A 12,898-nucleotide genomic window follows, 5' to 3' on the forward strand; every position below is an offset into this window, starting at 1 on the left:
AGTTAATTAGCTAGTCAGTCAGTCAGTCAGTCAGTCATCCAGTCAGTCGATCAGTCATCCAATCAGTCAGTCATGCAGTCAGTCAGTCAGTCAGTCAGTCATCCACTCAGTCAGTCATGCAGTCAGTTAGTCAGTCAGTCAGCCAGCCAGTTAGTCCGTCAGTCAGTCAGTCAGTCAGTCATCCAATCAGTCAGTCATCCAATCAGTCAGTCAGTCAGTCAGTCAGTCAGTCAGTCATCCAATCAGTCAGTCAGTCATGCAGTCAGTCATCCAGTCAAGCGGTCATACACTCAGTTAGTTCATGAGTCGGTCAGTCAGCCAGTCAGTCAGTCAGTCAGTCATCAAATTAGGCAGTCATGCAGTCGGTTAGTCAGTCAGTCAGCCAGGCAGTTAGTCAGTCAGTCATCCAATCAGTCAGTCAGTCATCCAGTCAGGCGGTCTTACACTCAGTCAGTTCATGAGTCGGTCAGTCAGCCAGTCAGTCAGTCATTCTTCGGGGAACTTATTTACTTTTCCTCGAACTCGTTTTACTTTTTTTTTCTTTTTTCCTCCTCCACCACCTGTTCGTCCCTGTTCCCCTGTGCCTATAAGTAATGTGTTTGACCTCCTTCCGAAGCGACGCAGTCATGTTTGGTAACTTTCAAGAGATGTAGATCCTTTTCCTAGTGTGTGTGTGGGGAGGAGAGGGGGAGAGGGGGAGGAGGAGGCCTATATGTGTGTGTGTGTGTGTGTGTGTGTGTGTGTGTGTGTCCTCTCGTGGAAAGCATTACACACACAATACCTCACCAAATACATAAATACATAAATACATATTCCTCCCGTATCCGACATAATAGAACCGTTGGACCATCTGGATACGGGACAAATACGGACCAGGCACTACAGACACATTAAGTAGAGTGAACAGCCTCCCTCCTTTTATTGTGTCAGAGTTCACTGGCCTCTTAAGTGCCTGTATTTGACATTGCAACACACACAGGAATATATCTATGTAATGTGGGTCAGGGGTACTGTTTGTGTGTGTCTGGGAGGCCGCGGCTACTGACCAATAGATATTTTTTTTTTCCCACGATAGGTCAGGATAGGGACAAGTAAATTCGGATAGGGCCTTAACAGAACGCTTATCCACTTTCATTTTCTGTTGTTTATTTTATGATTTTGAGTAGTATTTTTTGTAATGTCAATGTATTTTCTGATCATTTATTCATGAACTCTTGTGTAATTTTGTCCACCATTCAATCACCAACTTTCTCATCACATCAAAGAAAACACAAGATGGCGAGGCAGACTTTAATATTTCTTAAGCTGCTTCAGAGGCGTCAACCCTTGAACTCTATACATGTTACCACGATTTTCAGAAACACTCATTCCAAAACAGCTGAGATTTTAACTTTACCTCCACACAGCATTGAGACTAAACTGAAACCATTGATAAGATTCACCCTATTTGACTAGACAGGTATCTACAGGTATTGAAAAAAGAAGCGTTAACCGTACATGTTACCACGATTTTCAGAGACACTCATTCCAAAACAGCTGAGATTTTAACTTTACCTCCACACAGCATTGAGAATACCCTGATATCATTGATTATATTCACCCTATTTGAGTTGACAGGTATCTACAGGTATTAAAAAAAGAAGCGTTAACCGTACACCTTACCAAGATTTTTAAAGACATTCCAAAACACCTGAGATTTGAACTTTATCTCCACACAGCATTGAGAATACCCTGATATCATTGATTAGATTCACCCTTTTTGACAGGACAGGTATCTACAGGTATTAAAAAAAGAAGCGTTAACCGTACACCTTACCAAGATTTTTAAAGACATTCCAAAACACCTGAGATTTGAGCTTTATCTCCACACAGCATTGAGAATACCCTGACATCATTGATTAGATTCACCCTATTTGAGTTGACAGGTATCTACAGGTATTAAAAAAGTCAAATAAATGAGGTATAGATACAGATGGAAGAACATAAGAACATAAGAACGTAAGGAGTCTACAAGAGGCCGGTTGGATAAGTACCGTGTGTGTGTGTGTGTGTGTGTGTGTGTGTGTGTAGCTTAGTACCATAGACATAGCGACAGACAAAGACAGAAACAGGAGAGAGACAAGGAAACTAAACTTGGAAATTAATAGTTGGGTAGTTAGACAAAGAGATAGACTGATAGATAGATAGATAGACTGATGGACGGATAGATAGACTGACAGACTGAAAGATAATTAGATAGATAGAAAGATAGATAGATATTTTTAACCCACGACCAAAAACAAATGAAAAAAAGTGAATCAAAACAACTAAACCGCTTCCCGTGACTACTCCTTCGTCGTGTGCTTCGAAACAGCTCGACTGAACCCCCTGAAGCTTTTCGCGAGGTCCGAGGCTTCATTCCTTTCCTCTCCTTCCCCAGTGTTGCAGCAGCCGGCGAGAAGAGTGGAAGGCGGACGAGGAAGAGGAGGAAGAAGAGGAAAAAAGAGGAAGAAAGAGGATGAAAGAGGAAGAAGAGAACAAAGCGAAGAAAAACTACTGGAGAAGTGAAGAAAAAGGAATGGAAGGAAGACAAAATAGTGAAAGAAGATGATAATGAAGAGGAAAAGAAGCAAATGGAGGACTAGAAAGGAGGAAGAAGAGGAAGAAGAGGAGGACGTGGAAGAGGAGGAATAAGAGACGTAAAAAAAAAAAAAACCGAAGAGGACGAAGATGACAAACAACAACAACAACAACAACAACAACAACAACAAGCAAGGTAAGCAAAACAAACATGATAAAGGTAACCAGACAATTTATATTTCCGTTACAAAAAACAAAAAACACAGGAAACATTCATACATAAATAATTAGAAGAAAAAAAAAAACATTAGCTTCTTCCCAATGAGGCGAAATAGGAGGGAAGGGAGGGGGAGAAAGAAGGGGAGAGGAGAAAGAAGAAGGGGAGGAGGAGGAGGAAGGGGAGAGGAGAAGGAAGTGGAAAGGAGAAGGAAGAAGGGGAGGGTGAGGAGGAAGGGGAGAGGAGAAAGAAGGGGAGGAAGAGGAGGAGGAGGAGGAAGGGGAGAGGAGAAGGAAGGGGAGAGGAGAAGGAAGGGGAGAGGAGAAGGAAGGGGAGAGGAGACGGAAGTGGAGAAGAGGAGAAGGGGAGAGGAGACGGAAGTGGAGAAGAGGAAAAGGAAGGGGAGAGGAGAAGGAAGGGGAAAGAAGAAGGAAGGGGAAAGGAGAAGGAAGAAGGGGAGGAGGAGGAGGAGGAGGAGGAGGAGGAGGAGGAGGAGGAGAAAGGGGGGTAAAGGTCAGGTCACAAGAGCACATTGAACCCATAAACTCCACATCTAATCACCCCCGACCCTTATCACCCCCAATCATCATCATCATCACTGGTAGTAGGGGTTTCTGGGTGGGGCGGGGGCGTCAGCATAGGGGGCGGGGCCATCAGCGTAGGGGGCGGGGCTGGCTAGGGGCCCTTCGTACGGCTTCTGGTAGTAAGGGTTGAACTCCGGGTCCTCGTTCAGGCTAAGGGGTAAAGGGTAAGGGGGTGTTGAGGGGTAGGTGAGGGATGGTAATGGTGGTTAGGGGGAAAGGGTGGAATGGATAAAGGGGTGTTCATGCTAATGGGGAAATGGGTAAGAGTAAGGGAGGTTAATGGGTGTGGAAGGTAGAATTTATAGTATGGTTAATATGGAGATTCATTACGCGCCTCCAATATTGCCCCCACGAGAATAATAAGCTTTCCAAGGTCTCACATACTGTTGTACTTCTCTAGTTTATCGGCGCATCATACCTTTTTTTTTGTGGGGGTGGTGTTAGGAGGGAGGTCGAGGCGTTAGAGGTTATGTAAAGTTCGGTTGGAGTAGTTTAAATATGCTCCCTGACCCCAAACTCGGCTCACAACTGAGAGAGCCCGGGTTCGATTCCCGGGCGGAGTGGAAACATTTGGGCGGCTTTTCCGATACCCAACGCCCCTGTCCACCCAGCAGTGAATGGGTACCAGGTATTAATCGGGGGTTGTGTCCCGTCTCCTGGGGTCTGTTCCCTTCTCCTATAATTCCTTCCCCTTCTGTCTCTCTCCGGCATATGACCACAGATGTTGCGCCGACTAAACGAAACTTTCCAACTTTCGTCCATTAACTATAATATGGAGACGTAATGGATAGTAAGGGGGGAGGAGGGGTCTTACGGTAGTAGGTTAATAATGGTAGCCGGTAGCGATGGTAGGCATGGGAGGCGGGACGGGAGTGGCTAGCAAAGGGTAGTCGTAATAGTATGGTCGATTAGCGGTAGTGGTGAGGTAATGTATGGGTGATGGTTAAAGGGAGGGTAAGCAATGGTTAGTGGCTGAGGGAGAGGGTAGTGATGGTGGGTAGCGATGAGGGGGGAGGTAGTGGTGGTGGGTGGAGGGGGGGGGCGGGGTATAACAGTAAGTGATGGTTGTTGGTTGGGGGATAGCAATGTCAGGGGGTTGATAGTAAGGGGTAATGGTTGGGGTAGTGACTGATTGAGGTTGTGACTGATTGACTGACTTATAGAATGACTGACGTGCTGAATGACCTACCTGCTGAATGACCTACCTTCTAAATGACTTACCTGTACAATGACCTACCTGTTAACTGACCTACCTGCTGAATGACCTACCTTCTAAATGACTTACCTGTACAATGACCTACCTGCTAACTGACCTACCTGCTGAATGACCTACCTATATAATTACCTACCTCTACAATTACCCACTTATTCAATGACCTACTTACCTTTAGACTGACTGCCTGCCCAATAGTGACTACCCTGTACAAAGACCTATTCACTTGTTCAGACTAATTCAGCGGTGTAATGATCCACCTTTAAAATGACTGACTGGCTTGTGAACTGGAACGACAAACTGAAATGACAAAGCAGACTAACCAACTGGAATGACTCACTGGAAGGACAAACTGGAAGAAACCGACCATACTGCCATGTGGAATGACCGACTAAAATGACGAACTGGAAGGAACTAGAATTACGAACTGGAATAACCCACTGGAATGACCGGCCAACCAACACTGCCCAACGCCACACACACCTGCACACACCCCACACCTGCTCAGCACCCCACACACCTTCACACACACCACACACCTTCACACACCCCACACCTGCCCAACGCCTCACACCTGCCCAACGCCTCACACCTCCCCAGCGACCCCCACACCTGCCCAGCGCCCCACACACCTTCACACACCCCACACCTGCCCAACGCCTCACACCTGCCCAACGCCTCACACCTCCCCAGCGACCCCCACACCTACCCAACGCACCACACACCTTCACACACCCCACACCTGCCCAGCGCCCCACACACCTGTAGAACGACGTAGCCTTTGAGCAGTCCACGTTGTACCACCAGTCACAGGTGAACACTTCCTGGTTGAAGAGCGTGCCATTTGTACAGAGAAACTGGGCGCCCTGGGGACCGTACCTGTCGTCATCACACACGTGGTACACCTGCAACACACACACACAGGTATACACAGGTGACACGCACACACACAATAGGTACACACACACACATACACAAATGACACACACACACACAGACTGGTACACATCTGATATACCCACATATACTCTGGAAAACAAACAAACACACTGGTACACAGATGACGTACACACACACAGGTACACACATACATACACACACAGGTTACATAGTTGACACACACACACACACACACACACACACACACACACACACACACACACACACACACACACGTAATCATATCCACACACAGTTACTTGGGGTACGCATACATAACACACACACACACACACACACACACACACACACACACCTGGCAGCCGGCCTCGGGGTTGGCGTAAATACCGGGTCTGTAGGGCACATCGGAGCAGCTGAACTTGGTGTAGGGAATCTGGAGACGGGAGAGGACAGGTGTGAGAAATGAGACAGGTGGACAGAGACAGGTGAAGAGAGGTGGATAGATATAGATAGATAGATAGGATTGATAGATAGACAGATAGATAGATAGGAGAGAACAGGTGTGATATATAAAGCAGGTAGGCATTGATAGGTGGAGGGAAGTAGATAAATAGAAGAGGTGGATAGATAGATAGATAGATAGATGGATAGGATTGATAGATATACAGATAGATAGGAGAGAACAGGTGTGATATATAAAAACCAGGTAGGCAGTGATAGGTGGAGGGATGTAGATAGATAGATAGAGATAGATAGAGGCAGACCGGTTGGAAGAGTAAGATTTATGGATAGATTAAAGGCAGGTTCAGAAACTTGTTATGCAACCTAATTGTATCACCACCATCACCACCACCAAGGCCATCACAAACATCTTATATCACCACCATGACCAACACCATCATCACCATGTAAACTCCACTATATCAACAAACACTGTGAACACCAAAACACCACCACACCACTAGATCGACACCACCATCACTATACCACCACCAAATCATCCCCATACTGTCACCATTACCCCCTACCACCCAACCACCACCACCACCACCCACACCTCACCTTGTCATAGATCGGGTAGTCCACGCCAGGCTCCCCCGGGATGCTGTTCTTCTTCTCGTATTCCTCGCTGCTATGGGGGCGAGCCTGGTAGGTCGGCCGGGCGGGTTCCTGGTAGGTCGGCCGGGCGGGGCGCTGCGGGGGGCGGGGGCTGTACTCGGAGGGGCCGGAGGGGGCGGGGTACTCGGGGGACAGAGGGAGTTGTCCCGTTCTCTGACTGTCCGGGTAATAGATCTGTCGCTTCACCTGTGGTTGAGACAGACGGGGAGTAATTAGTGAGTTACCTGGGATGATCAAGGTAAATAGCCCCTCATTTCACCTGTATTTAAGACGCATGGGAGTAATTACTGTTTTTACCTGAAGATGAGTAAGTTAAAAGGTCGCGTCTCACCTGTGATTAAAACGTGTGTGATTAATTAGTGAGTGTTACCTGGGATGATCAAGGTGAATGGTCTCGCCTCACCTGTGATTAAGAGGTGTAATTAGTGTCTACATGTGGATGATTGAGATGAAAGGTGTCCATCCACCTGTGATTATGACGGATGGAGGTAATTAGTGGGGTACCTGTGGATGATCAAGGTAAATGCCCCGCCTCACCTTTGATTAAGACACCTGAAGTTAATTAAGGCTTTTTCATCCTACCTGGGGATAATAAAGATACGGAGGCACGTCTCACCTCTTATTAAGACTTATGGGAGTAATTAGTGAGTTACCTGGGATGATCAAGGTAAATAGACCCTCATTTCACCTGTATTAAAGACACATGGGAGTAATTAGTGTCCTTACCTGAAGATGAGTAAGTTAAAAGGTCGCGTCTCACCTGTGATTAAAACGTGTGTGTGTAATTAGCGTGTGTTACCTGGGATGATCAAGGTGAATGGTCTCTTCTCCCCTGTGATTAAGAAGTGTAATTAGTGTCTACCTGTGGATGATTGAGATGAAAGATGCCATTCCACCTGTGATTATGACGGACGGGAGTAATTGAGCGTGTTACCTGGGGATGAGCAAGGTAAAAAAGTCACACGTCTCACCTGTAATTAAGACGGATGCGAGTACTAAGTGTCTTGCACCTGGGGATGACTAAAAGGCGTCGTTTCACCTGTGATTACGACTGATACACGTAACTAATAAGGTGTTGCTTCCTACCTGGGGATCATTACGGTAAAGGGACTCATTTCACCTGTAATCATAAGGTAACGGTAAAGCTGGGTACATATACTAGTTTTTTTTCTTGTTTTTTTCTATTTTTTCTTTTTTACAACAATGGAAGCCGTTCAAAGGTAACAAAAAGAAAGCGTTGAAAAAAAAAAGCCCGGTAGTCTCTGTTCCTATGAAAGATGAAATACAAAAGTAGCCAAAAGGGAGGTCAATTTCGGGTCTTGATAGATGCGCGTGGCTGCGGTGCTCATCTCCGAACCATTGACCCTCTGAGCCTGTGAAGCCGAGTGGACAGATTATCGTACAAAACGTCTTCCATTTACATATTTCCGGCCCGTAAACTATCGCCTGCACCCCAATACCAAGATTCATTAATAGTTGTCGTTGAAATGGTTAATTATTGATGTCGTTTTGCAACAGTTAAGTGTCGAAAAACGGAAAATACAATGCGGTGGATACGATAATCTGGCTTCGTTGCTATGAAGTCTGGAATTACCACAGTTTACCTCCCTCAGGTGTTCACAGGTACCCATTGATCGCCCAGCCCGGAGGAGGAGGAGGAGGAGGAGGAAGAGATGGGGAGGGGAAGAAATGAGGACAGGCAGTTAGAGAATGGGAGGAAGGAGGAGGAGGAGGAAGGAGAGCAAGATAATAGGAAAGAGAAGAGAAGAAAAAGGAGAACAAGGAAGGAAGGAAGGATGCGAGAAATGGGAAGAGGAGAGAAAAGGGAAGGGAAGAGAAAAAGAGAAAAAAGGAGAGAAGGAAAGGGAGGAAGGATGCAAGGAATGGGAAGGGAAGAGGAAGGGAAATAAAGAGAAGAGAAAAAGGAAAGAAAGGTGGAGGAAGGAAGAAAGAGAAAAGAAAAGAGAAGAGGAGAGAGAGACAGAAAGAGAAGAACAAGAAGAAAAGATTAGGAAAAAGAAGGGAACGGAAGGAAGAGAAATAAACGTGAAAAAGGAAAGGTTGAATAGCCGGGTGAGCTGAACGTCATCTACCCCAACGCTGGTCTACCCGGGCCGGGATTCGAACCCATGCCCGCGGAGTCGTAACCAGGCATGCGGGCAACTGTACCACGGAGCCATGACCCTAACGTAACTGGTTAAAGGTGTTTCTTCCCTACTCATGAATAATTAAGGCAAAGGGTGTAATTAAAGTCTTTTTTTACCTGGGGATAATTAAGGTTCAAGTACAGGTGTGTTTGGTTGCGTAATTAATGCGGCTTCCTCACCTGTAATTAAGATGTCGTTTAGTACAGGTATGAACAGCGTTTTCTACCTGTACTTGCAAAGGTATGAGAAGGTGTGTCGCTAATTAGTTACCGCGGCACTTATTAGAACATGTTAGCCTAGGTCACTAATTACTTTGCCTACCTGTATGATTATAACCGAGGTGTGAACAACTAATATAGTTGTGAATTAGTGGTTTAATCCGTGATTAATTAATCAAGGTATTAACAATTAGTGCAGGTATGTGACTAGAGGGAGGGATGGAGGAGGAGGGAAGGTGAGAAGAGAGGAAGAGGAAGAGGAGAGAAGAGGAAGGAATGGAGAAAGAAGAGATAGAAAAAAATGGAAGGAGAGATTCGAGTAGGAGAGAGGAAGGAGAGGAGGAAAGTGAAGAGAAAACAGAGAAAAGAGAGAAGAATGGAGGAAGAGGAGAGGAAAGGTGAGGAGGAGGAAAGGGTGGAAGATAAAGAGATGAAGAAAAGATGGAGGAAAAAGAAAAAAAACTTAGGAAACAGGGAAGGAAAAGGAATAACCAGAGCAGACGAAGGGAAGGGGGGTTGATGAAGAGGGAAGAGGGAGGGAAAAGGGAGAGAGGAAAAAGGGGAAGGAAGAGAGAGGAAGGATATATTGAAGATGAAAAGGGAGGGGGGAGGTAAAGGGGGGAAAGGGAGGGAAAAAGGAGGGAAAAGAGAGAGAGAGAGAGAGAGAGAGAGAGAGAGAGAGAGAGAGAGAGAGAGAGAGAGAGAGAGAGAGAGAGAGAGAGGATATATATTCTTACCTGTAATTAAAGACTCAGGTAAGTACTACAGGTGTTGCTAATCAAGGTGTGTGTTCCGTTTTCTTTGGTCTATAATTACGAGTGTGTGCAATCTGTTTTTTTTTTTTTTTTTTTTTGCCTGTCGTGACCCGAGGAGGAGGAGTTACTTAAGTGGTCAAGGTTGTGAGGTGGGTTGGTGTTTTTCTCTCTCTCTCTCTCTCTCTCTCAGGCAAAGCTAAAAATAGAAACAAAACAAAAATAAACATGCAAATAACCATCGAGAGAGAGAGAGAGAGAGAGAGAGAGAGAGAGAGAGAGAGAGAGAGAGAGAGAGAGAGAGAGAGAGAGACAGAGAGACAGACAGAGACAGACAGAGACAGACAGAGAGAGAGACAGAGAGAGAGAGACAGACAGAGACAGAGACAGAGACAGACAGAGAGACAGAGACAGACAGAGAGAGAGAGACAGACAGAGAGAGAGAGACAGAGACAGACAGAGAGAGAGAGACAGAGACAGACAGAGAGAGAGAGACAGAGACAGACAGAGAGAGAGAGACAGAGACAGACAGAGAGAGAGAGACAGAGACAGACAGAGAGAGAGACAGAGACAGACAGAGAGAGAGAGAGAGACAGACAGAGAGAGAGAGACAGACAGAGAGAGAGAGAGAGACAGAGACAGACACAGAGAGAGACAGAGACAGACACAGAGACAGACACAGAGAGAGAGAGAGAAAGGGAGAGTGGGCTGCATTATTAAGGTCACCTGGACGCACTGCATTTACCTGACCACTGATTACAACACGCCACCTGTACTTACCTGCCAGAGAGAGAGAGAGAGAGAGAGAGAGAGAGAGTAGGCAAAGTGTCTAATATAATGAGTGATAATAATGTTAATAATAGTGATAAAAATAACTAACAACTTGACTTTCACAGCATCTGCCACCACCACCACATTCTCTCTCTCTCTCTCTCTCTCTCTCACCTGTATTTTCCCCTCTAATTACCTTGTTTTAAATCTTACCTTTCCTCCTGTCGTCGCTTCTCCCTCCACCACCATCACCGCCGCCACCACCACAACCACACACACCACCGACTTCATCTTTCTCTGGGGGACCTGGGGGAGACGGGGGAGGAGTCAGGGGGAGGTGAATGCACTGGGGTTAGCTGGGGGGGAGAGGGAGGTGATGGGGAAGGGGGGGGAGGGAGGATGTGGAGGAAGGGGAAGGGGGGTTGAAGGGGTGAAAGAAGGGGAGTGGAAGGGGAAGGGTTAAGAAAGGGGAGGTGTTTGAAGGGATGGGAAGTCAGTCAGGGAACAACACAGTCTTTTCATCCACTCACAGTCATCCATTTAATTGGTCATGTTTACTTTCAATCCCTCGGTCATCCAGTCAGTTAATCCTTCACTTATTCAGTCATCCAGTCAGTCAGTCATCCATTAATCCAGTCATTCAGTCATCCAGTCATTCAATCATGCACTCAGTCATCCGGTCAACCACTCATCCACTCAGTCATACATGGTTTTAATCTCTTGGCCAGTTAACCTCCCAGTTATCCAGTCCGTCAGTCATCCAGTCAATCAGTCATCCAATCAGTCAGTCATCCAATCAGTCAGTCATCCAGTCAATCAGTCATCCAGTCAATCAGTCATCCAGTCAATCAGTCATCCAGTCAATCAGTCATCCAATCAGTCAGTCATCCAATCAGCCAGTCATCCAATCAGCCAGTCAGCCAGTCAGTCAGTCATCCAGTCATCCAGTCAGTCAGTCAGTCAGTCATCCAGTCAGTCAGTCATCCAATCAGTCAGTCATCCAATCAGTCAGTCATCCAGTCAGTCAGTCATCCAGTCAGTCAGTCATCCAGTCAGTCAGTCATCCAACCAACCAGTCATCCAGTTAATCAGTCATCCAGTCATCCAGTCAACAATCAGTCATCCAGCTAGTCATCCACCCAGTTATTCACCCAGTCATACATCCAGTCATTTAACCAGTCAGTCGGTCATCCAGTCAGTCACTCATCACTCATTCATTTTAGTCACTCAGTCATCCAGTCAGACACCCAGTCATCCAGTCAGCCACCCATCCAGTCAGCCAGTTAGTCAGTCATCCAGTCAGCCAGTTAGTCAGTCATCCAGTCAGCCAGTTAGTCAGTCATCCAGTCAGCCAGTTAGTCAGTCATCCAGTCAGCCAGTTAGTCAGTCATCCAGTCAGCCAGTTAGTCAGTCATCCAGTCAGCCAGTTAGTCAGTCATCCAGTCAGCCAGTTAGTCAGTCATCCAGTCAGCCAGTTAGTCAGTCATCCAGTCAGCCAGTTAGTCAGTCATCCAGTCAGCCAGTTAGTCAGTCATCCAGTCAAGTTAACCAATTATCTAGTTAAGCATTCATTTAGTTATCCTTAGTTATCCGGTCATCTAGTTAACCAGTCATCCAGTCATCCAGTCACCCACTTGTCCAGTCACCCACCGGTTCAGCGCCACCAGTCAGCACAGCACAGCACGTCTTGACTGAGCACAACCTTTACGTTCACTGACTTGCTGGGAATTGTTATACTTCTGATTTCCTCTCTCTTCTTCCCTCCCCTTCACCTTCCCCTCCCCTCCCCTTCTTCCTCACCCCCTCCTTACCTTCAATTCCCCCCTCCCCTTCTTCTTTTGCTCCAGATATCCCCCTCTCCCTTCCCTTTTTCCTCCATCTTTTCTTCTTCATTTTCCTTCATCTTCTTTCCCTCATTCAACCTTGTCCTGTTTTCTCCTCTTCTTTTCTTTTTCCTCCTTCTTTTCTTCTTCATCTTCTTCCATCTTTTTTCCCTCATTCAACCTTGTCCTGTTTTCTCCTTTCTTTCTTTTTCCTCCTTCTTTTCTTCTTCATTTTCCTTCATCTTCTTTCCCTCATTCAACCTTGTCCTGTTTTCTCCTTTCTTTCTTTTTCCTCCTTCTTTTCTTCTTCATCTTCTTCCATCTTCTTTCCCTCATTCAACCTTGTCCTGTTTCCTCCTCTTCTTTTCTTTTTCCTCCTTCTTTTCTTCTTCATCTTCTTCCATCTCCTTTCCCTCATTCAACCTTGTCCTGTTTCCTCTCCTTCCTTTCTTTATCCTCCTTATTCTCTTCTCTTCTTCTCTTCCATTTATTTTCCATCTTTTCCTCTCTCTTTAATCTTCTCTCTCTTCAATCTTTTCAATCTTTTCCTCTCTCTTCTTCTCTCCATTCCCTTTCCGTCATTTCCCCTCCTAGA

At 46.0% G+C, this 12,898-nt stretch overlaps 1 protein-coding gene and 1 long non-coding RNA gene across 2 annotated transcripts in view; one reads left to right on the forward strand and one right to left on the reverse strand.

Annotated features, from left to right (window-relative positions):
* Window positions 1-12,898, forward strand: part of LOC126981872 (uncharacterized) — a 38,252-nt gene that overhangs the window by 18,720 nt on the left and 6,634 nt on the right. The window contains exon 2 of the long non-coding RNA XR_007734241.1: window positions 2,420-2,755. This is a non-coding gene — a long non-coding RNA (uncharacterized LOC126981872). The remainder of the gene's footprint in view (window positions 1-2,419; window positions 2,756-12,898) is intronic.
* On the reverse strand, window positions 2,775-12,211 carry LOC126981871 (uncharacterized). Its single transcript, XM_050833464.1, has 6 exons — window positions 12,131-12,211; window positions 10,694-10,786; window positions 6,536-6,778; window positions 5,829-5,906; window positions 5,336-5,478; window positions 2,775-3,510 (listed from the first exon to the last, which is right to left on the reverse strand). Exons 2-6 carry the CDS (start codon window positions 10,769-10,771, stop codon window positions 3,372-3,374), a joined length of 681 nt encoding a protein of 226 aa, XP_050689421.1. The 5' UTR covers window positions 10,772-10,786; window positions 12,131-12,211; the 3' UTR covers window positions 2,775-3,371.

This window comes from Eriocheir sinensis, chromosome 49 (assembly GCF_024679095.1).
Source record: "Eriocheir sinensis breed Jianghai 21 chromosome 49, ASM2467909v1, whole genome shotgun sequence".
NCBI classification, from domain to species: Eukaryota; Metazoa; Arthropoda; class Malacostraca; order Decapoda; family Varunidae; genus Eriocheir; species Eriocheir sinensis.

Coding starts and splice junctions, on each gene's coding strand:
- LOC126981871 (XM_050833464.1), bottom strand. CDS start 10,771: ATGAAGTCGGTGGTGTGTGTGGTTGTGGTGGTGGCGGCGGTGATGGTG. Junction 6,779..10,693: donor AAGCGACGACAGGAGGAAAG/GTAAGATTTAAA, acceptor TCTCAACCACAG/GTGAAGCGACAGATCTATTA. Junction 3,511..5,335: donor AAGGCTACGTCGTTCTACAG/GTGTGTGGGGCG, acceptor TTTACCCCTTAG/CCTGAACGAGGACCCGGAGT.